The 23,152-nt window shown below is 37.0% G+C and overlaps 1 protein-coding gene and 1 non-coding gene across 4 annotated transcripts in view; one reads left to right on the top strand and one right to left on the bottom strand.

The window, feature by feature from the left end:
• Positions 1–18,981, bottom strand: part of LOC105720595 (DExD/H-box helicase 60) — a 104,483-nt gene extending 85,502 nt beyond the window's left edge. For 2 of the 3 annotated variants that reach the window (XM_012457209.3, XM_064371037.1), the window contains exons 1-6: positions 18,913–18,981; positions 12,206–12,299; positions 11,949–12,018; positions 8,468–8,657; positions 7,088–7,429; positions 3,358–3,474 (exon numbers count right to left, since the gene is read on the bottom strand). In XM_012457209.3, the coding sequence (XP_012312632.3) occupies positions 3,358–3,474; positions 7,088–7,429; positions 8,468–8,657; positions 11,949–12,018; positions 12,206–12,209 (723 nt within the window). In that variant the 5' untranslated portion in view covers positions 12,210–12,299; positions 18,913–18,981. Of the gene's footprint in view, positions 1–3,357; positions 3,475–7,087; positions 7,430–8,467; positions 8,658–11,948; positions 12,019–12,205; positions 12,300–14,400; positions 14,460–18,912 lie in introns of those variants that run through there. The other variant, XM_064371036.1, reaches the window with a different exon arrangement.
• Positions 11,636–11,739, top strand: LOC135272600 (small nucleolar RNA U13). The gene has a single exon (XR_010340620.1). It is a non-coding gene; the product is annotated as a small nucleolar RNA U13 (small nucleolar RNA).
• Positions 18,982–23,152: the final 4,171 nt, after the last annotated feature.

The following is a 23,152-nucleotide window of genomic DNA, read 5'->3' as shown; positions in this document are numbered from 1 at the left end:
TCCATAAAAATTAATAATACATTAGTTCACAAAGAAAACATCAGTAACTTCCATAACATAGAAATATTACAAACAGATCTTCATAATACAATAGAGGTAGTGGAAAAAAAAACAGAAAGAAATTTTAAAAATCACAAATGTGCTTCAGTCTGAAACTTAAAAATATTTATATTACGTCGATCTTGGGTGAAAGGAAATACAAACTGAAATTACAGAATTTTTTTTAATGACAAAAAATTTACAGCATAATCTATGGGATATATATAAAGCAGCAATTCAGAGGAAAGTTTATTTCAATAAATATGTTTAATAACAGAAATAAAATAATTTTTAAAATGGAAAAGTTCCCATCATGCCTAAAAAATGTGTAAAGAAACAACAAAGTAAAAACCAAAAATGTAAAAGATGAAAGAAAGCACAAATTAATAAATTTTAAAAAATCAATAGATCTCATTAATAAATCAAAATTCTTGGTTTTAAATAACTTAAAAACAGACAAACCACTAGTTAACTTCATCACAAATAAAAGCAAGAGAACTCACAAATATACAAAATAAAATTAAAAGAGAAAGTAATTATTGAACCAGAAGAAAAATTAAATTACAAAAGCCTACTTCACAAAGTTCTATGCAAATAGACTTGAAAACTTAAGTGAAATAATTTTCACTGAAGAATAAATTACTAAATTTGACTCCATTCAAGTTAACAAGCCCAAAGAAGTCAATATCCACGGAAGAAATACAGAAAATTAAGAAACTATTTCACAAAAAATCACCAGGACCATGTGGCTTCACAGGGGATTTCTATCAAATCTTCAAAGATTAGATAATCCCAATAATATATGCATTATTTCACAATATTGAAAAAGAAGAAAAGACATTCTAATCTTTTATGAAGCACATATAACACTGACATCTAACCAGATAAAGGCAATTGAAAGAAACCAAATTACAGAAAAGTATCATTCATGCATACTGATGCAAAATTTCTAAACAAAATGTTATCAAACAGAATCAAACACCATATTAACAAGTAATACACTATGACTAAGTTAGATTTATTCCAGGAATACAGAGTTGCTTCAATACTGGGAAAAATCATTAATACCCTACACAATACTAATAAAACTAAGGAGGAAAAATCATATAATTATATACACACTTTTAATAAACATTCATGCATTCATGATGAAAATGCTCAAGAAAATAGAAGCTACAGTCAGGCACAGTGGCTCACGCCTGTAATCCCAGCACTTTGGGAGGCCAAGGCAGGTGGATCATGAGGTCAGTAGTTCAAGACCAGCCTGGTCAACATGATAAAGCCTCGTCTCTACTAAAAATACAAAAATTAGCCAGTCATGGTGGCAGGCACCTGTAGTCACAGCTACTTGGGAGGCTGAGGCAGAAGAATTGCTTGAACTCAGGAGATAGAGGTGGCAGTGAGCCAAGATCACAGCACTGCACTCCAGCCGGGGCAACAAAGCAAGACTCTGTCTCAAAGAAAAAAAAAAAGCAGCAGCAGCTACGAGCTATGTGTTTAATATCTGTGTGTGTGTGTGTGTGTGTGTGTGTGTGTGTGTGTGTGTATACATATACATATAATGTATATACACACACACATATATATAGTGGTAATGTTTCCTATACCTTTCACATACCTTTCATGATAAACATAATTAAAAATCAACGGGAAACAGGTGGGAGGCACCCAAGATGAAATACAAACACTAACCAATGAATCAAACTGTATTAAATAATAAAGGATAACATAGTCACACCAAAGGAGGTGGGTGAGAAAATCACTAACCTAAATAACTTTGGAAACAGTATATTAACATATTCTATGGCTACAGTTAAAAAAGGGACTGCACATGAATCTTACAATCTCATCGACTCTGTTTCTCACAGGGTATGGTTAGCAATTATAAAATTACTATACAGAGGGAAATAATAGACATGGGGGTGGGTCAGAGGGGAGTGATGGTTGAAAAGTTACCTGCTGAGTACAACATTTGGGTGATGGGTACGGTAGAGAACCAAACCTCAGCATTATGCGATATATTCATGTAACAAACCTGCCCGTGTATGCCCTGAATCTATACAAATCAAAATAAAAAATAAAATAAAATAACTATGTGTATATTAAAACTGAGCAAATAAGTGAATATATTGTAGACAATGAAAGTGGGATTTCTCACGATTGAAGAAAGAAATTTAAAAAAGTAAGGGGAGGGGTAAAATGAACTATTATGGATTTGACTCCTAGTTCCGTTTGCTAAAAAGCCCTGGTAGAAATGACACCCCAGTAGCAGTGCACCAAGATAGTTTTCAGATCTGAACTTCTAACTGCCTTCTTCTCTGGAGATGTAGTTAATTTCAGGGGTGGGGTAGGGAAAATACAAGATGCGACTGGACCATCTTGTGATTTCAAAAAGTTGTAAGGTACAGAAAGATGAGGGCTTGTAAAAGAACACAGGCGCCAACCTAAAGGGGCTTCTAATGTTCAAACCTGAGGTAATTTGAGCTCCACATAATTATAATGTTGGATTTTAATGTATAATATAAAATAAATATATTTGTCCATACTGACATAAATCAATAAATGGCAGTGCTAGGACAATTCTCTCTTACAGTGGAGTTCCAACTAATCAATGCAGAAGGAAAGAGTGAAATAAAGGATCACCATTAGGAAAAAACATCAATAATCATTGCTGCACACAAGATCCACTGCCGACACTAAAATTAATCCACTAAAGTTTGAGAAGAAACAGGATCTGCACAGTCACAAAGCATGTCCTTCAAGATTTATAAACTACAAAGGGCAGATGGTAACTTCATGGTAGAGAAAACTGTCAGGCACCAAGAAATCAATGCTCAGATTCATTGTTAGGAAGCACTGAGGGCACAATATTAATTACGTGACATTCTGGCCAAAGATGTATAATAACCTCATTCCAGTTATGAGTAAACATCAAACGAGCCCAAACTGAAGGTTATTAAAAAAAAACGATTGGTCATCTTCAAAAATGTCAAGCTCAAGAAGAACAAGAGACTGAGAAACTATTAAAGACTGGAGAACACTCAAAAGCATCCACTGACAGCTGAAGATGGATGTGGTATCCTGGACTAAATCCTGAAATTGCAAAAGGACGCCAGTGGAAAAGTCAGAGGAATTTGAATAAGGTCTAAAGTTTAATATCGACACAATGTTAATTTCCTGGTTTTCATAAATGCCCCATGGTTAAGATGTTAACATTAGGAGAAGCTGAGTGAGAAGTATCTAAGAACGCTATTTTTGTAACCTTTCTATAACTGAAAAATTAGTTCAAATACAAAGCTTTCTAAAATATTTTGTTACCTCTTCCATCATATTATTCCATTCTAAACTTCCAAAAAGAGGCGCTAATGCTGAAACCTTATATCTTTCCAATTGGTTAAGCAGGGTTATATAAGCAACTTCAATCGTCTGTTTATTCTGTAAAATAAAGGAAAATCAGAAAAACTGTTATAAATAAAATAGGCAATAATTTTCCAACTATAGAAAATTAGATATTTTAGATATGATTATGTTATGATATAGTTCTAAGTAAAAAAAAAAAGTGTATATATATATATATATATATATATATATATATATGCCAATGTAATTGTAAGGTGGTTTTTTGTTTGTTTGTTGTTGTTGTTTTGAGACAAGTTTTGTTCTTGTTGCCCAGGCTGGAGTGAAATGGGGCAGTCTCAGCTCATTGCAACCTCTTCCCCCTGGGTTTAAGAGATTCTTTTGCCTCACCCGTCTCAACCTCCCAAAGTGCTGGGATTACAGGCCTGAGCCCACCGCATCTGGCCTAATTGTAAGTTTTAAATCCCAATGAGCATCACTATCATGTCTTTGCAAGTTAATTTTTGCCTACGAATATAGTGTATTGTTTTTTAATAGTGTCATAAAAGTATAATTAACATAAAATTCATTCATTTTGTCACAATTCAATGGCTGTTAGTAAATTTATAGACTTTGGAGCCAATATCACAATCGAATTTTAGAACACTTCCAGCACCCACCAAAACATCATCATGCCTATTTAATGCAATATATTTTGACAAATTTCAAAGATACACATGAATAAAAGATAACAAAACCCCTCACAGGTACCTATCACCCAGCAGCAGCCATTTCCAATATGCATTGTATTTTTAATCGTATTTCACATAATCCTCAAATTGACTAATAACATAACTTCTTTAAGGTGACTATTCAAAAAATTAGGAAATAGATTATTTTACCAGAAATGAAATCCTTCATTTAAAAAATTATTCTTAAGGAAAGATTAGACAGAATATGTGTAAATACTCTTAAAACTCAGATTTAGAAATTTCTCTAACAGAGAAAAATGAGATAATAACAGTACTTCTGTTATTATATAAACAGAAGTATAATATGAAAATGAATCCCAGGGCTATTCCTGCTGAGTGTAGGCAACCAGAGTTGAAAATAGTTTAATACTAGTCATGAGCCACATAATGACATTTCCCTCAGCCACGGACCACTTATATGTTGGTGGTCCCATATGATTATAATGGAGATGAAAAATTTCTATTGCCTGGTGATATCATCACCATCATAATGCCACAGCACAATGCACTATTCAGGTGTTGATGGTGAAGCTGGCATAAACAAACCTACTATCCTGCCAGGCATCTAAAATGACAGCATATACTATTATAGAGAGGATATCATACTTGATCATGATAAAAATGACTATTACTGATTTATAATTTTCTGTACTATACTAATTTTTTATTATTATTTTAGAGTATACTCTTTTCAATTATATTTTAAAAACAGTTAGCTGCGAAACAGCCTGAGGCAGGCCCTTCAGGAAGTACTCCAGAAGAAGGCATTGTTATCCTAGGAGATGACAGCTCCCTGTGTGTTACTGCCCCTGAAGATGGTCCAGTGGGAGAAGATTTGGAGGTGGAAGACAGTTGATGTTGATGATCCTGACCCTGCGCAGGCCAAGGCTAATGTGTGTGTTTGCATCTTATTTAAAAAAAAAAATCTTAAAAAGTAAAAAGTATATATTTTAATAGAAAAGAAGCTGATAGAATAATGATATAAGGAAAAAAGGCCAGGCGTAGTGGTTCACACTTGTAATCTCAGCACTTTGGGAGGATGAGGCAGGTGGATTGCTTGAGCCCCAGAGTTTGAGACCAGCCTGGGCAACATGGCAAAACCTTGTCTCTACAAAAAATACAAATATTAGCTGAGCATGGCAGTGTGCATCTGTAATCCCAGCTATTCAGGAGGCTGAGGCAGCAGGATCACTTGAGCCTGAGCCATGGAGGTTGCAGTGAGCTGTGATCACATCACTGCACTCCAGCCTGAGCGACAGAGTAAAACTCTGTTTCAAGAAAAAGAAAGAAGGTAAATATTTTTGTACAGTTGTACTATGTGTTTGTATAACCATTGAAAAACTTTTGAAAATTAAACTTTATACAACAAAAAAATTACAGTAAGCTCAGGTTAATTTATTAAATGAGTAAAAGCATTTTTAAAATAAATTTACTGTAACCAAAGTGAATACTGTATATACTAATAACATCTACAGCAGTGTACAGTAATGTCCTAAGCCTTCACGTTCACTGGCCACTCACTCACTGACTCACCCAGAGCAACTGCTGGTCCTGCAAGCTCCATTCATGGTAAGTACCCTATACAAGTGTATCATTTTTAATCTTTTATACCGCCTTTGAATGTACCTTTTCCATGTTTAGATATGCTTAGATACACAAATAATTATCACTGTGTTACAGTTGCCTACAGTATTCAATAGAGTAACATGCTGTACAAGTTTAGCCTAGGAACAGGAGGCTATATCAGATAGCCCCAGGGTGTCAAAGACTACACTGTCCAGGTCTGTGTATGTACACTGATGATGTTGGCACAACAGTGGAATCATCTAGTGATGCATTTCTTGGAATGTGTCCATGTGATGCATGACTGTACTAACTACAGCAATACAAACTATCTTATTTTATGGCAGCCACGTGGGAATTTCCAAATACATGAGGAGGATGACAAAATTCTCAGAGTGACAAATGTTGTCTCAAAAATGATCTTGATGAATTAAAGAACGGTCTTCATATTCAGAATTCACCATCAGTAGTGAAAAATAAGCAGAAACTTATTTCTGCAGATGTATTTATAATTTTATAAATAAATTTTGCAATTTATAAATATATTTAATTTACTAATTTTATTAATTTATGATAGGTTATTGTATTATATTTGTTTATAATTTATTATATAAATAAATTTATTATAATTATTACTATTATATATTGTTATATCATTATAGCTATCATGTTATTACTTATTACAACTTTATAAATAAATATAGTAATTTATAAATAAATCAGTATGCATATTTACTCCCAAAATTTCAATACAGTAATTGTCAAATATACTAATGTACCAAAATAATAACATCATGAAATTAGAACTCTAAGAACTTTGAAAATTCTCCCATTGATTACTTAATAATAAGATTCAGTTATTCTCCTTTATTGACCTTTCCATTGTTTTCTTATCAAAGGCTATAATATTCATAGCATTTTGTTGATATGTCTCAGCAACAAGGGCATAAGTTTTGCCTAATTCCATGCATTTCTGGCCTTCATTAACTTAAGGTTGGTATCTTACACAGTGGTTAAGGACAGACGGGCTTGAATCAGACTGTGTCTTTTCAAATCCATGTTCTACTATTCATTTGGTGCGTTTGGTGAACAGATTACTTATTCTAGTATCTATTTTATCATCTGTAAAATACAGACAATACTAATGCCTACCTTATAAGATTGATTTTAAGGTTAAATAAAAATTATTTATGAGAAATACCAAGCACAATTTTATAACAGTAAGTGTTTAATAAATGACTGCATTTACATTATTATTTACTTAATATTATTCATTATTTTACTTATCTATTAAATCTCTGGTAATTTCCTAGAGGAGAAGAAAAAAAAAACTGACTCAAGTAACTTAGAACATTTTGTAAATTTCTAGAAGAAATTGTCTTTTGGATATGAATTACCGTCTGGAGAAATATCTGGTGTCTGTACATGCTTGGAAGAAGGTATGCATAAAGTCGAAGAACATCAGATTCTTGCCCTGAAGAAAGCACGACATTGACCTTCCTTGCCCAAGAATGAATGATTAAAAAGTTGAAAAGGTGTGTTTGTATATCGTTCAGGCCTTCATCTGCAACTATCAGGAAATATGGGTAACCCTCTTCCAGGAAACTTTCCCACTCTTCTGATAAGCATCCCGAAAATGTTGTTTGAACATCAATAGTGGTATTATTCTGAAGATGAAGAATTAAAGCAGTTCTCAAAGAAAGAAGTTCAGGGAAGTTGAAATAGGCATGCTCAGCATCCTGTGGAGGAGGAGGTAAAGCATATTTTATTTCAAAATTATCATTTAATCGTTTAGTTAGCTAACACATCCAACAGTTGTGTTCTGTCTGCTTGTCGGGAGATAGACCCTTAAACTTTGACTGCCATCTCACAAATATTTGCCAGAAAAAAATCACAGTTTGAATTTCAATGCATGTGTCTCCTTGAAGCAGGCACTTAATACCCAGAGTTTGTCATCCTTACCCTTCCACTGTCTAATTCTTTTCTTCTCCAATCTCATTTCAGAAAGCAAAAGAACAGAAAGCCAGTGGTGGATGTAAATCATCTGTATCAGGAAGCTGAGGTGAACCACGGTATTCTAGAAGATTGCTCCAGGCTTCTCCGACCCTCCCGAAGCAATGTAGATCGTCTGAGTATACCAAAATTAGGGCAGCCAACTAGACTACACACATTCGATTGGAAGCCTAGCTCTTTGTTCAAAACATTGCAGGCAAGCATTCAGCATTGGTTATGATTATGACTCGGTCTCACTCTGTCATTCAGGCTGGAGTGCAGTGGCATAATCATGGCTCACTGCATTGTTGAACTCCTGGGCTCAAGTAATCCTCCCAGCTCAGCCTCCCAAAGTGCTGGGATTACAGACATGCACCACTGTGCCCAGCCAACAAAGCATTCTTAATGACTTTGCCTAGGCTCAGATATATTTTCCTCTGGGCTCATATAAACCGCCTGCTGAGTTTTGAAGACAGAAGTAGTTCTCAGAGCAGGAGAACTAGAATCCAGAGTTCAACTGGGCCACTGTTGAGGAGCTTTCTCATCCTCTCTCATGATCCCGTGTGTCCTTACAATAAAGTTCTCTTCATTCAAATAAAACATAATCCTAAGTGTGGTGATTTCTGAATACTGAGATCGTGGGTAATTTTTTCTCTTCTTTCCTTTAAATTTTCTGAACTTTTATAGCTATAATCTACTTTGTAATAAGAAAAATACATAAAATAATTTAGGAAATTTTAGTTTTAGTTCTCATACTATAAAAAAGAACTCAACTGACATGTTACCTTGAAGAAAACTACAGTAAATTGTCCTCCTTTGCTGATAAGATCCACAAGGTAGCGTTCAACCAGATAGAAGAAATGGAGGCTCTGCCCAGGCGTAAATGATATCTCACAGATACATGTGATAAGTAATGAATCTCCATCAATCAAAAAAAATTCAGATTCAACAAAGTCATTGAATAAACTGGAATATCTAAAATGAAAAACAGTTAAAACAAAAATCACATATGCATTAAATACTGTTCCAAAAAGGCAGTAACATCATTATTATCTCATTATCATTATCATCGATAGCTCAATTTGCTGAGTTAATTGTCTCATGGCAGTGTCTACACTAAGGCTTTTCAAAGATATCCACATGCACAAGTATCCTTCACAGAAAAAAGGCAGGATTATTCACATCTTAGGCTCAGGGAGAGAGAGCAAATTATCCAAGGCCATATGGCACAGCCTGATTGGATCAGGAATCTAGTACTTGTACCCTGCATGTAGACCTAAATTATATTTATTTTCTGCTTAATCCATCTCATTCCCTTACATGTGGATTCACTGATGGCTACTGACAAATGTAGCAAGAGGTAACTGTTTCCACTCACTATCAATCAGCTCTAAAAGTGCTGTGTTGAACAATCATATATACGTATATATAATACTGTGCATAGTTATAAATATATTGTTATATATAATATTCTTTACTATATATACTGATAGATATTTTATATGTATATATATTATACATAGATACACATTGATATAAATACTGATGTATATATATGTGTGTATATATATACACACTGATACATATATACTATATACTGTTGACCCTTGAACAACACAGGCTTGAACTGCACAGCTCCACTTATACATGGATTTTCTTTTTCAATAAATACATTAGAAAAATTTTAAAAAATGTGTTACTATTTGAAAAAACTCTCAGACAAAACGTGTAGCCTACAAATATGAAAAATAATTAACTATGTCATAAACACATAAACTATACGTAGGTAGTCTATTTTAGCATTTACTACCATAAAATATACACACATCTATTATAAAAGTTAGAATTTATCAAACCTTATGCACCCACTTACAGACTACATATGGCACCTTTCAGAGTTGAGAAAAATGTAAATAAATGTTAAGCTGCACTATTAAATCATAACTGCATAAAATTAACTACAGTATATATGGTACTACTGCAATAACCTCCTAGCCACCTCCTGTTGTATGGTGGTGAGCAAGCAGATCCTCTCCAGTAAACTGCTCTGCAATCACAATAAAAAGTGATCTCTCGTGGTTCCGGCGTATTTTTCATCATGCTTATTGCAATACCATAAACCCTAAATAAAACCATGGAACCCATATGAAGTGCCATTAGTGATGCCAGAAGTGTTCCCGAAAAGCACAGACAGTCATGACATTACAAGAAAAAGTCGAATTGCTTGAAATGTGTCATGGATTGATGCTTTCGAGTTGGATTAGGCAAAATTCTCCTCTGAGCGATAAAGACAACATGCTTCCCACTAAACTTTTTCTCCAATTCGTGTACTAGCCGGACTTGGATTTTCTGGAAAGATTTTAGTTGAGGAACAGGAACAAAAATTATGACAGCTTTTCGGCCACCACCAACTTCAATTTCCTTGGCTGCCGTAATATTCAGCTCCCTGAGCTGAGCCTTGAGGTCCGAGTTCATCTCCAGCTGCAGAAGAGCCTGGGAGATGCCGGACTCGAACTCGTCTGGCTTCTTGCCACTGGGCTTCACGATCTTGGCGCTCGAACTGAACGTGTCTTTCTCCTTGGTGAGCGCCGACTTAGGAAAAGACTCAAATCTCGCGAGAGCACGTCAAAATCCCCCACCATTTTATTTTAATGTTTGATTTTTTAATTTGAAAAAAAAAAAAATAGCTGCCCACCACTTCAAGATAAATGAACCTAAGGTAAGGACCATTGTAAGATAAATGTTTTAAAGAAATTAGTGAAGGCATTGTTGCAGCAGTCACAAAAATCTTGCATTTTTTTTTTTTTTTTGAACTATCTCACATTGAAAATGGAGCTTTTATGTGGGTGGGGGATTGTCTAAAAAGGCAAACTGACAAACTCTAATATGATTCAAGAAAAAGCAAAGTAACTATCCAACAAAGCAAAAGGAAGACGAAAGAGCTAAAGCTGGAAACTCTAATGCCTGCACAGTATGGTTTGATCATTTTAGTAATGTTTGGCTTTACAGATGTGAAGAGAACGAGAGAAGCAGCTTCAGCCAACCAAGAGGCAGAAGAAAATCACTGAGGGGAAAGGATAGCTCCTTGAGTAGGTTTTTAATGCAGATGAAAGTGTTCTACTCCAGAAAAAAAAAAAAAAAAAAAAAAAAACTCACAAAGAATATTTATTAGTAGGAAAGAAAAGTGAGCACCAGGATTTAGGGCAGGAAGGGACAGGCTAACTCTGTACCGTGCAAAGGCAGTTGGTTTTGTCTTCAGGCCTGCCTTTATCTATAAAGCTGCTAACTCCTGAGACTTGAAGGGTAAAGATAAACACCAGCTGCCAGACTTTGAGTTGTGCAATGAGAAGTTCTGGGCGATAAGGACACATTTTCTGGATTAGTTCAATTGATCTTCGTCCCTGAAATCAGGAAGTACCTCGCCAGTAAGGGACTGCTTTTCAAAGTTCTTTTGATATTGGACAATGTCCCTGGCCACGTGGAACTACATAAATTCAACACCAAAGATGTTGAAGTGGTCTACTTGCCCTCAAACAAAATTTACACACAGTAATCTATAGAAGGAATCTATGGAAGAGAACCCTGACAGAGAGAGCAGCATGAAAGTCTGGGAGGATTGCGCCAGTGAAGATGTCACTACTATTACGATCCACTCCCACTTAATAAATACATTTTTGCTTCCTTGTGATATTCTTAATTTTTTATACTAAGACCAGAGAAATAAGACAGCAGGCAGAGCCTTTGAGGGCACGTTTTAGAATTTTCTCTTCATCCTAGAATCAACTATTAGCCATGGATGAATTTTAAGTAGGTGGCATTATGATGAGCTTTGCATTTTGAAAAGACTAGTCCAGCTACGATACAGAGAATAGATAGGAAGGGTGCAAACTACTTGGTGGAGCAGAGAGAAAGCTATTGCAGTTGAGTTTTGGAGGAGTAAAAATTTAAACATGATCCTTTTGTAGTTCATAAATGTGATGATCGGGTTTTCATGGGCATGTGTTGGATGTACCCTACTCAACCCTTGTTATAAGGTTATCTCTTTATCTGTCTGGCATGAACTTAGAAAAAAAATAGAAAAATTAATCAGTTAATTAACAATAATAAAAAATAGTTAAACATGGATTCTCAACCGTATGGTAGTTCACGGCCCTCAGCCCCAACATTGCTGAGTGGTCAACTGTCTATATATCAGTAGAAGGCCAAATGGACATACAGGAAATATGATAGATGATTTCCTATCTTTCTTAGTATGATAATACTTACTCAGCTTTTGGCATTTCATCCATAATTAACCGGGACATTTTCTTTGAAAATTTTGTAAATACATTTTCTTCTAAATGTTAAAAAAAAGAGAGAGAAAAAGAATGGATTATTTTTCAATTGGTCCTTTTCATAGCAGCTATCATTTAGTTATTATTCAAGAAAGTAAAGCAGTAATGTGCCTTTTTAATTCTAGTAAATCTATGTAGTTTACAGAATCATTGTTTTATAATCTATAAATATTTTAAGTGGAAAATTACCCATTCTTGCTGCTACCTGTGGCAAGCATTAACGGTAGCAAATATCTTCTACTTTGGTACCTCTAAGTGGCAGTTCATAATAAAAATGGCAGTCCTACAAAAAAAAAAAAAAAAGAAAAGAAAATGAGTCTTTACGTAACAAGTATGTATTGACTGACTACTATATGTAAAACAAAATATTAGACAGCAGGAATACGAGAAGGAACAAATCAACACGCTCTCACAGAGCTTAAAATCTATCAGGAAAGATAATTATTAATCAGATAATCATAGAAATAACAGAACATTGCAAAAAGGACAAAGTCAAGAGGTCAGAGGAAGTTTCCCTAAAGAAATAATGCCTGGGCTGGGCGCGGTGGCTCACGCCTGTAATCCCAGCACTTTGGGAGGCCGCGGCAGGTGGATCACGAGGTCATGAGATCGAGACCATCCTGGTCAACATGGTGAAACCCCGTCTCTACTAAAAATACAAAAAATTAGCTGGGCGCGGTGGCGCATGCCTGTAATCCCAGCTACTCAGGAGGCTGAGGCAGGAGAATTGCCTGAACCCAGGAGGCGGAGGTTGCGGTGAGCCGAGATCGCACCATTGCACTCCAGCCTGGGTAACAAGAGAGAAACTCTGTCTCAAAAAAAAAAAAGAAAAGAAAAAAGAAATAATGCCTGAGCTGAGTTCTAAGAAATAAACAAGAATTAATTAGGCAAAAAATATTTTTTAAAAAAAGTAGCATTTCTGGCAGAGGGAATACCAGAATACCTTGTGTAAAGCTCAGTGGCACGAAGGATTGTGGGTGGTATTCGTTCCAGAAAGAAGCCAGTAGGGCTAGAGTAGAGACTATTAAGGAAAAGACTAGAGAGGACTAGAGAGATATAAGCGCATGCAGAGCCTTCAAAGTCATGTTATAGAATTTTATTCTTGTCCTGGAATCAAAAATTAGCCATTGATGGATTTTATGCAGGTGGCATTGTGATTGGCTTTGCATTTTGAAAAGATCAGTCCAGCTACAATATAGAGAATAAATAGGATGGGAGCAAACTTCTTAGCAGAGCAGAGAGAAAGTTACCGTGCAGGAGAGTAATGATGACAATTTGATGTAATATAGTTTGATGAGAGTTGAGATAATAAAGCTGGAGAGATGTAGATCTTCTTGAAGGACATTTAGGAAATGAGTTTGACATACTTTGGAATTGGATTGGATGTGGATGAAGAGAGGAGAGGGTGTTGTCAAGGAAGACACAAGATTCTAGCTCAAGTAACAGGAAGGATGGCTAGGCCATTCCTGGGCTGGGAACCTTAGAACAGGGCTACATGTCACTACATTTGTGAGTCACCTGAATTTGACTTGCTTTCAAGGTTTCCCATAAGTCAAGATATGTAAGTAGTTAAATATACAAGTCTAGAGGTCAAATACAAAGTCTGGGCTGGATTCGAAGAGGTAAGTCATCTGAGCATTAACGATACTAATACTTAATATATGGCAAGAGAGGAGGAAGAATCTGCAAAGGTAATAGAGAAAGAAATACTAAAGAGGTAGATGAAAATGCACTTGAGCATTTTGTCATGGAAACCAAATATTGAGACATTTGCCATTCAATATGTTAGGGCTGTGAAACAGTAAACAGATAGGTAGATACATATATGATTTATTGATAGGTCATAGATATAAAGATAGATCAATAGATAAGGAAGAAAGAAAGAGAGGAAGGAAGGAAGGGAGGGAAAGAAAGAAAGAGAGAGAGAAAGAAAGAAAGAAAGAAAGAAAGAAAGAAAGAAAGAAAGAAAGAAAGAAGAAAGAAAGAAAGAAGGAAAGAAAGAAAGAAAAGGAAAAGAAAAGAAAAGAAAGAAAGATTCCTATTCCACGATATTAAGGAACACACAATGGTGATCACATGCTGATATTAAATATTACAATAATAATGCAAGGAAGTATATGGCTGTAATGACAAATAAGTTTAAAGTAAAATGGAATTACTGTGGGCTGGGATGTTCAGGGACACTTAATGCAGACAGGAGCATAAGGATGGTCTCTCTCACTCACCCCATTACTGTTTTATTTCAAAGATTATAGAGTACAATGAGAACACATGGACACAGGGAGGGGAGCACTACACACTGGGGTCTGTTGGGGGGAAATGGGGGAGGGACAGAGAGGGGTGGGGAGTTAGGGGGAGATAGCATGGGGAGAAATGCTACATACAGGTGAAGGGGAGGAAGGCAGCAAATCACACTGCCACGTATGCACCTATGCAACAATCTTGCATGTTCTTCACATGTACCCCAAAACCTAAAATGCAATTAAAAAAAGATTATAGAGTATCTACACTTTACCAAACATTCCACTTGCTGAAACATATGCAAACATGCATGAAGCATGATTCTCTCCTTGTGTGACCTGGAGATAACGAAGATAACGAAGTCACACAGTATAGTCTAATTTGCTGTGTTCTAGCAGAAATGGCACAGGAAGCCATCAGAGCATTGAGAGGGAATTCCTAAATCAGAATGAAGGAATCAGGGCCCTGTGTTCTGAGGTTTCAAGGACAGGTTGAAAAGATGCAGACTTATGAAAGCATGTTGGGGAAAGTGAGAAATATAGAGAATTACTTTTCAGGTAGCAAACTCAGCATAAAGTGGTGAAACTACAGTTTGAGCTGCTATGGGCTGTTCTACATGGCATAGCGCAGGGTGACTCGTTGGAGATGACACCGGAAAGGTAAGTAAGAATCAGACTATAAAGGGTCTTGTGCCCAGGTAAGGAGCTTAGGTATTTTCATAAACACTCTCAGTCACCCATTGGCCATACTATCTTTCTTCAACTCTCCAAATTGCACCAAGCTCAAATGGAAAGAATGGGTCAATGAGAACTGAACAGGAAAGAGCGAACTGACCCCAAGTATATTACAGAAAACTTCAGAAAGGATAGCATCAGAATCTACCTGTAAATTAAATGAAATAAGTTAATTTACAGGTTCCCAGGTGTTCATGATGCTCTTAGAGTCTCAGGAATTTCTTTATGCCACTCCTAGGACAAAATCAATACCTAACTGTTTCATTTATTAAGTCGTTAGCTACAAACAAATTAATAATTCTTTGTGTCCTGACAATTTAAAAATTATTTTAAGAAATAATAGATATACATTAAAAGGGATAATACAGTTTTTAAAATTTAATTATAACTGCGAATGAGATGTGGGTGCCTGTTAAACACTGTGAAACTTTTCAACAATAGCTATGGTGGCAAAATAAAACTGCCTTAGTAGGTAATCCCTCCTTAATTTGACAATCAAGGGATTCTATAGCCTGCCTATGGCAAGTTTGAGATCCTACAGGTTTCTCTACATAGCATAGGGCAGGGTATGTAAGACAGGATATGTAAAGCCTAATAGGCTTTCCTCTTACATACCCTATGCTAGACTAGGCTTACATACCCTAGGCTTTCCTCTTACAAACCCTATACTAGAGCTACCCTATTAACCTCTGCACCAACACATGCACACCCTAACACTTAAGCAGAATTCACTGTCATTATCTCCATGTCTTCTCTGTCATTTAAGGGAGAGACATGGTAGAGATCCAGCCCCCTGTAACAACTGATTATTGAAGACTCACACACAAACACATACACAAATTAGTATCAGTAGACATTTGAGGCACAAAAAAAGCAGAAATAAGAAACCAGATGAATAAGCATGATTCAGAGACCAAATAGATCTTCAGAATTTTCTAATTACTGCTTGCAAAGAATTAAAAATATTTCTCATAAAATCATAACAGGCTGTTAGAGAAAGTGAAAGCATGCAAGTGTTCATACAAATTTCAAACATAATTTTACAAAGAAGAAAGTCATGTGCAGAACAATAAAATGAGCATGGTGGAATTTTAAGTTAGTGATCTGGGGGGTTAAAGTCCGGGCAATTTCATAAAGGATAGAAGTAAAAGACAAAGAGATGAAAAATTTCTAAAAATTCTAAAAAATATGAATGTAAGTGAATAAGCTCTTTCTCCACCTACTAGTGATTCTAATAGGACATAACTAAGATTCCAAAATGAGTGGAGATAAAAATGATCAAAGATATATATTTAAAGTAATATAATAATATTAGACCGGAACTAAAGAACAACATAATCTATTTAGGTTGAAATGTTTTCCAACTACTGAGTAGAAATAATGACAAAAGAGAAAACTACACCTAGGCACAGCTTGTTAAAATTCAGAGCTCCAAGAAAAAGAGAAAGACAGATAAGCTACAAAGAAATGGAAGTCAAGCCATGTGTGAACTGGTTTAAGGCATGAACACTGTTGGCAGACTATTTGCATTTTAATCTTGGTTCTGAAACATACTACAGTTCCATAAGCTTAGACAAATTATTTACCTTCTCTGAGTTTCCATTTACTCATCTATAAAATTGGAACAATAATATTATTCACCTCTGATTGTGTTTTCAAGCCTATTGAAATGTATAAACTGATGGATACAAATTGATTAAAATAATACCTGGCACACAGAACTAATTAAAATAAGCAACATTCCTGGATGTTTTGATAAAATAAAACGTTTTTTCTAAAGAGAAAATAATTTGAACCTAGAATTCTGCATCTAAATACTGATTCAATTCATGAAGAAGGCAAAGAGATGTAATTAGACTTTTAAGAAGTTAGAAATTTCACCAACCATATATCTTTTTTTAAATTGTACTTTAAGTTCTCAAATACACGTGCAGAATGTGCAGGTTTGTTACATAGGTGGGCATGTGCCACGGTGGTTTGCTGCACCCATCAACCAGTCACTTAGGTTTTAAGCCCCCCATGTATTTATCCTAATGCTCTCCCTCCCCTAGTCTCCCTCCCCTCAACAGGCCCCAGTGTGTGATGTTCCCCTCCCTGTGTCCATGTGTTCTCATTGTTCAACTCCTACTTATGAGTGAAAACATGGTATTTGGTTTTCTGTTCCTGTGTTAGTTTGCTGAGAATGATGACTTCTAGCTTCATCTATGTCCCTTTTAATGATATAGAACTACATGTCTTAGCAAAGGACATAAACTCATTCTTTTTTATGGCAGCAAAGTGTTCCATGGTGTATATGTGCCACAGTTTCTTTATCCAGTCTATCATTGATGGGCATTTGGCTTGGTTCCAAGTCTTTGCTATTGTAAATAGTGCTGTAATCAGCCTAAGTGTGTATGTGTGATTCATAATCCTTTGGGTATATTCCTAGTAATGGGTTTCCTGGGTCAAATGGTATTTCTGGTTCTAGATCCTTGAGGAACTGCCACACTGTCTTCCACAATGCCAACTATATATCTTAAATGATAATTTTATTTAAAGAGATAATACAGAAAATTGAGGGGAAAACATCAAGAATGAAGACAATCAAAAGATAATGAAACAAGAGAACCCATGGTACTTCGAATTTTAAAAGTCTATTTCAAACAGTAGTTTTAGTGATACAGAACTACATGCCTTAGCCTAGCAGTTCGCAGATTGCTTCTACACCGAGTAATGTGTACATACTCATAATTTTGCCACTGCTGTTCACTTTTTTTTTACTGTCGACTCAACATAGAAACAAGTCACAAGAATTAGTCACAAAATACTGTAAAATGTGATAAACCTTGACAATATAAAAATAATAATATAATCAACCAGCTTGACAGTTCACAAAGGGATGAATTAAAAGAAAAAGAAATACATATGCTAAGTTCTTCATCTTTCACAGCAGGAAGTCCAGCAATAGCATCTGAAGACAATATATGAAAAATAATGGTTTGTGGAATCAAGAAACTATCCTGTTTTTCTTCTAAGTACTGCCTCATTGTATTACCAAAGAGTAGACACAGGAGTGATTCATTTCTAGAAATAAAGCATCCCATTATTATTTCTAGATGAGACCACAGCTCTGACCACAAGTCTGACAGACACCTTGATTTTAGCTCGATGGGATGCTGAGCAGAGGACTCAGTTTACCCATGCCTGGGCTTCTGATCCACGGCAATCATAAAATAGTAAACTTGTAAGCCACTAAGTTGGTGATAATTTGTTATGCAATAATAGCAAATTAACACCTGTCCCTTGACCTAGAATAAATTACTTTAAGTTACTGGAGTAAGAAATACACTTCTATTGTCTTAAGCCACTGAAATTTAAGGGTGCATCGGAATTACCTGAGGGATCTTATTAAAATAGGGATTCTGGGCTGGGATGAGCACGGTAGGTGGCTCACGCTTGTAATCCCCGCACTTTGGGATGCCGAGGTGGGCAGATCACCTGAGGTCTCGAGTTCGAGACCAGCCTGACCAACATGGAGAAACCCCCGTCTCTATGTAAAAAACAAAATGCAGATTCTGCTCGTACAGGGATTGAAGAAGGGAGCTGCTTGCTGATGCCAATGTCCAGGTTTTAGTGGCTGCGCTCAGATCTGATGCCCCTTAGCTCCCCTCAGCCTCCAAGACCCAGCTCCCACCTTGGCAGAGGAGGACTCCTTCGAGACCTAGGCAATCCTCTCTCTGGTGGTGTTCATGGCGACGCCCCTTTCCCCGCCCTCACCGCACCTCCCGGGGCCAGCAGGGGGTTCCACAGGTTCCTGTCCCGCTCCCAGCACTCCCGGGCCACCACCTCCTCCCTGAGAGCCGCAGAGGGAGGAGGGAGACCTGGAGCTCCCGCCGGACGCTCCGCCCCGGGCTTCTCCCGAGGGGCAGCCCCGCTCCTCACCGCGGACGCCGGACCCGTGGCGGCCAAAGATCCGCGAGCTGCGCCCTCGCGGCGAGGAGTGGAACCGGGAACCCGCGCGGAGCCCGAGCCTCCTGGACCTGGGCTGGAACTGGCGCTCCCTGCCGCGCGGACGGCCCTTTATGCCGCGGGCGGGGGTTTCGGTTTCCTTTCTCCTCTCTGCAGCGCTTAGGTTTCACTTTCCCTTCAGGAAGAATTCCACAATTAGGCCGGGCAGGTTTGGGGGAAAGATTAACATCCTTCCTTCAGTTTGGCACCAATTAGTGAGGCAGGTTTGGGGAAAGCTTAGCATCCTCCTTTGAATGAGAATCTTAAAAAGGGGGCATGGGGAGAGGTTGGTCAAAGGACATGAATTTACAATCGCTGAGAAGAACCAGTTCTGGTATTCCATTGTGCAGTAGGGTGTGTATGGTTAACAATAATGCATATTTTAAAATAGCTACAAGAGAGAATTTTGAATGTTCTCATCACAAAGAAATAGTGAAGTTTTGAGGTAATGGATTGGCTAATCATCCTGATTTGATCATCACACAATGTATACATGTATTGAAAAGTCACATTGTACCCCAGAAATATGTACAATTATTATCAGTCAGTTACAAATAAAATAAAACTTTTAAAAAAAACTTTAAAACAGAGAGAACAGAGGCAATAAAAATGGGCTTTGGAATTCGGGCATAAATGTAGAGTAAATTGAGGGGGAAAAAATCTGTAACATCTGAACAAGATGAAATTAAGAAGAGTTGGAATTTAGAAATAGATAAAATGTAAAAGACACTATGGAATCTGAAACCCCACAATGAAATGTGAGATCTTGCTGCTTCTACTTGCATGCAAAAAGAAAAAAGAAAATGTGTAACAATACATGAACTTTCAGTTTCTGTTATGAGAAGCTGATGATTACTGTTCTGTATAAATTGTAATTGGTATGTTCATGGACAAGAACCACCATTAAAAACTAAATTGAAAAATGCAGTAGGGTCACATTTATTTCTGCCTTAATTGATGAAATTTTCTCTTAATTTTTGCCTGTTGATACTTGCAATGTGGGTTTCAATACTCATGTTTCTTTTCAATGTCCTATTATGCTTAATTTCCTCAACGCTATAAATGTGGAAATATGTTGGAAATGTACAAAAGTGTGGAGGAAGGACAGCAGTGAATTTAGATAATCAGGGTGACAAGAAGCCACAGCCTGCTTTGTCTGAAAGAAAGGAGAGAGCAAAGGTCCAGGCACCACTTCACTGGGAACACAGAACAGAGAGAGTAGCGAAAGACACATTGTCTTGTGAAAGAGTCAAGTTATTAAAAGAAGGGGATATGGGAAGGGAGGACATTTCTCACATCCATCAGGCAATTATTTATTTATTCATTAGTTTAGTAATTCATGTGTTTGTAAGTGATGAGATTAAGAAAGAAAATAAAAGAATCTAGAATTTGACACATGATTTAAATCAGCCAACATTCCTGTCCCGTTCACTGTGATCTCTGATGTACCTACCTACCTGTGGTAGGCTGAATAAAAACCCTGCACTCCTCCCTCCAAAAGAGGCCAACATACTAATTCCTGGAACCTGTGAATATGGTAACTTCCACAGCAAAAGTAACTTTGCGGAATAGACTAAATTAATCATTTTTAGAACAGGAGATGACCTATTACCCAGGATTATCCAGAGAGACTGATTTTGAACCTCTGAGCTTCAGAACTATAAGAGAACAAAATTGTTCTCTTAAAGCCACTAAATTTGTGGTAATTTGTTACAGCAGCCATAGAAAACTAACACAGTATTGCAAACTATATTGTGGGAAATGAATAACATATTTGCCAACAGCAGAAATAATGGATTGTGTTATTATAAGAGGTAAAATTAATTCAGAAGGCTACTATGTGGTAAGCAATATGCTAATATCATGTCAATTATCACAGCAAGTTCATGAGGTGTGTACTATTATTTCTGTCATTCTGTAGATAAGAAAAATAAAGCTTAAAGGGATAAAACAGCTAGTAAATGGTACTAAGATTCAAAACTTGGGCTAATACAATGGTCTATCTACAATATTCTCTATTACATAATTTCATCAAATGCTTCAGATTCTACAACTGAAAGTGTTTCAGCTAGTGGACAAATGATTTTATTTTGCTTCAATTATCAAGTTTTTTAGAATATATGATGTGCTATGGTTGTTTTGACTTTCAGTGACTTCAGATTTATTAGGTGAGAGCTCAAGAAAGCCTTGACTCATCCTCTTCCATTTTCCACCCCAAATTATGTAAACACACAGAGACTTTACACTATTTTTTCTTTTTCACTTCAACAGCCTACTCCCATGACCACACCCTGGCCTTTGCTCTGAAGCTTGATGATCACATACTTTATTTTTACTTTCCAGACCCCTCCCTTTATGCCCTGCACTTTAACCACTGAGGACCCTCAAATCTTTGCCTTATCAGGGTGAACTCCATGAGCCAACACTTCCACTCTCCTCTAATCAACACGTTCAACTGCCTGAACCTACTGACTTTCCTCTACACTTGCATATAGTTTGTTAATCCTGATTCATTCAAGTTTTCTTTTCTTTTTGACACCTGGCCACCAAGGGGAATGACCCAGTTTCGGTCTCATCAAATACACTGTTTCATAACACAGTTGATACCTTTTTTTCTGTTCCCCACAGGCTTCTGTACGTTTCACGATGACAGTAAAACTCAGCACTTTACGATTCTCCTCACGTCTTTTAAATGATAGAGCATCTGTGTGCTTAATGTAGATGCAAACCAAATAATAATAATAATAATAAACATCTTTCTTTTTCAAGAATTCTCTCCAGCTTTCTGATAACTCCATATTCCAGTCTTACACGGATTTTAAGCGGAACACACGGCATGCCACTCATATACAACCTAACTAGCCTTCTAGATCTGGTGTAGGAGCTCTCCTCAAGCACCCTAGCCTGTCATTCTTCAGTTTGTCGTATATTTTAACATTTCTTTGTCGACTAAAACATAGTGTTCGTCCCACTAATAGGTTCAAGTCACTTCCATTGTAAAATAATCACGAAAACGATGTCATGCTCTATTTCAACCCTTCTCTTTTCAGCATGGTGCCCTGTAGTGGTCTTCACTCATTGACTACACTTTTTCACCTCCCTTCAAACGTCTCAGATCCATCAGCCTAAGTCTGATCTGGAAATGCTCTGTCAAAGAGATCCAATGAGGATCCACTAATTGACAAATCCAAGCAACACTTGTGTAGTCTGTGTTTGATTTACTCACCCCTCTTCCGCATTAGAAAGGCAGTTATTTTACAAATCCCTGTCTTCCAAAGAGCCTCTTCCCCATTGATTTCAGTTACAATCTTCTCTTTCAAATCAATTTCTCTTCCCACCTTCTCTGCAAGGATCAGTGGATTCATCACATAACTATTGCTCAAGAAGCCTGGGAGCCACTGTTGCATCCCCACCTCCCTCAAATCCCAGTAAATTCCATTTACGGAATCCTGAATCTCTTGTCTCTCCCGTTTTTCTAAAGGCTAGAGCAAGCTTCATCTCTTCTCCTCTGGATTATCGAAACAATCTCATCACTTTCTGACTCTGCCCAATCTCCAGTCTGTCCCTCCAATTCATTTTCTACTCTGCTGCATTTTTCTAGCATGTAAAACTGCATACACCAAGACCCCGTTAAAACACTTCAGTGTAGGTTCATTGCTTCTGGTTTAAACTTTCTTATCAATGTTTCTTCTCTTCTTAGAACACACTAACTAGTTGATTCACCTTCTCTTCTCTCCATCGGTGAAGAAGTGATTCCCACCCTATAGTTAAGGATGGCCACACCCATGGCACTTGACCCTGGACTGATGAGATTGACAGCAGTTTATTAGTCACACGTCCTCCCAGCCCAGGGAGGAGGAAATTGTGCAGCATACAGTGCCACACGGGGATGGGACTCAGGAGCAAAGTGAAAAAGGAGGGACTATGGGAGGCAGGCTCTGGAATTACCAGAGGATGGGGGAGCTCCCTGTTTCCCACAGGAGGGTGTGATTGTTTGATGGAATAATTGTGCTGGCTGACAAGACAGTGAAATCCAAAAGTTAAGTGCAACTGAGAGGGCTGAAAGAGAAAGAGCCAGGTGGGTGCAGAGTATATCTGGTGAGAGCCCAGAACTATCGGTTAGGTCTTTGGGGTCCCAGGACATGCAGAGGAGCCTCAGCTTTCACATGGAGCA

This window comes from Aotus nancymaae, unplaced genomic scaffold (genome assembly GCF_030222135.1).
Source record: "Aotus nancymaae isolate 86718 unplaced genomic scaffold, 86718_ANA_hifiasm-v0.15.2.pri h1tg000115l, whole genome shotgun sequence".
Taxonomy (NCBI): Eukaryota; Metazoa; Chordata; class Mammalia; order Primates; family Aotidae; genus Aotus; species Aotus nancymaae.
This window is presented reverse-complemented; position numbering and strand designations above follow the sequence as displayed.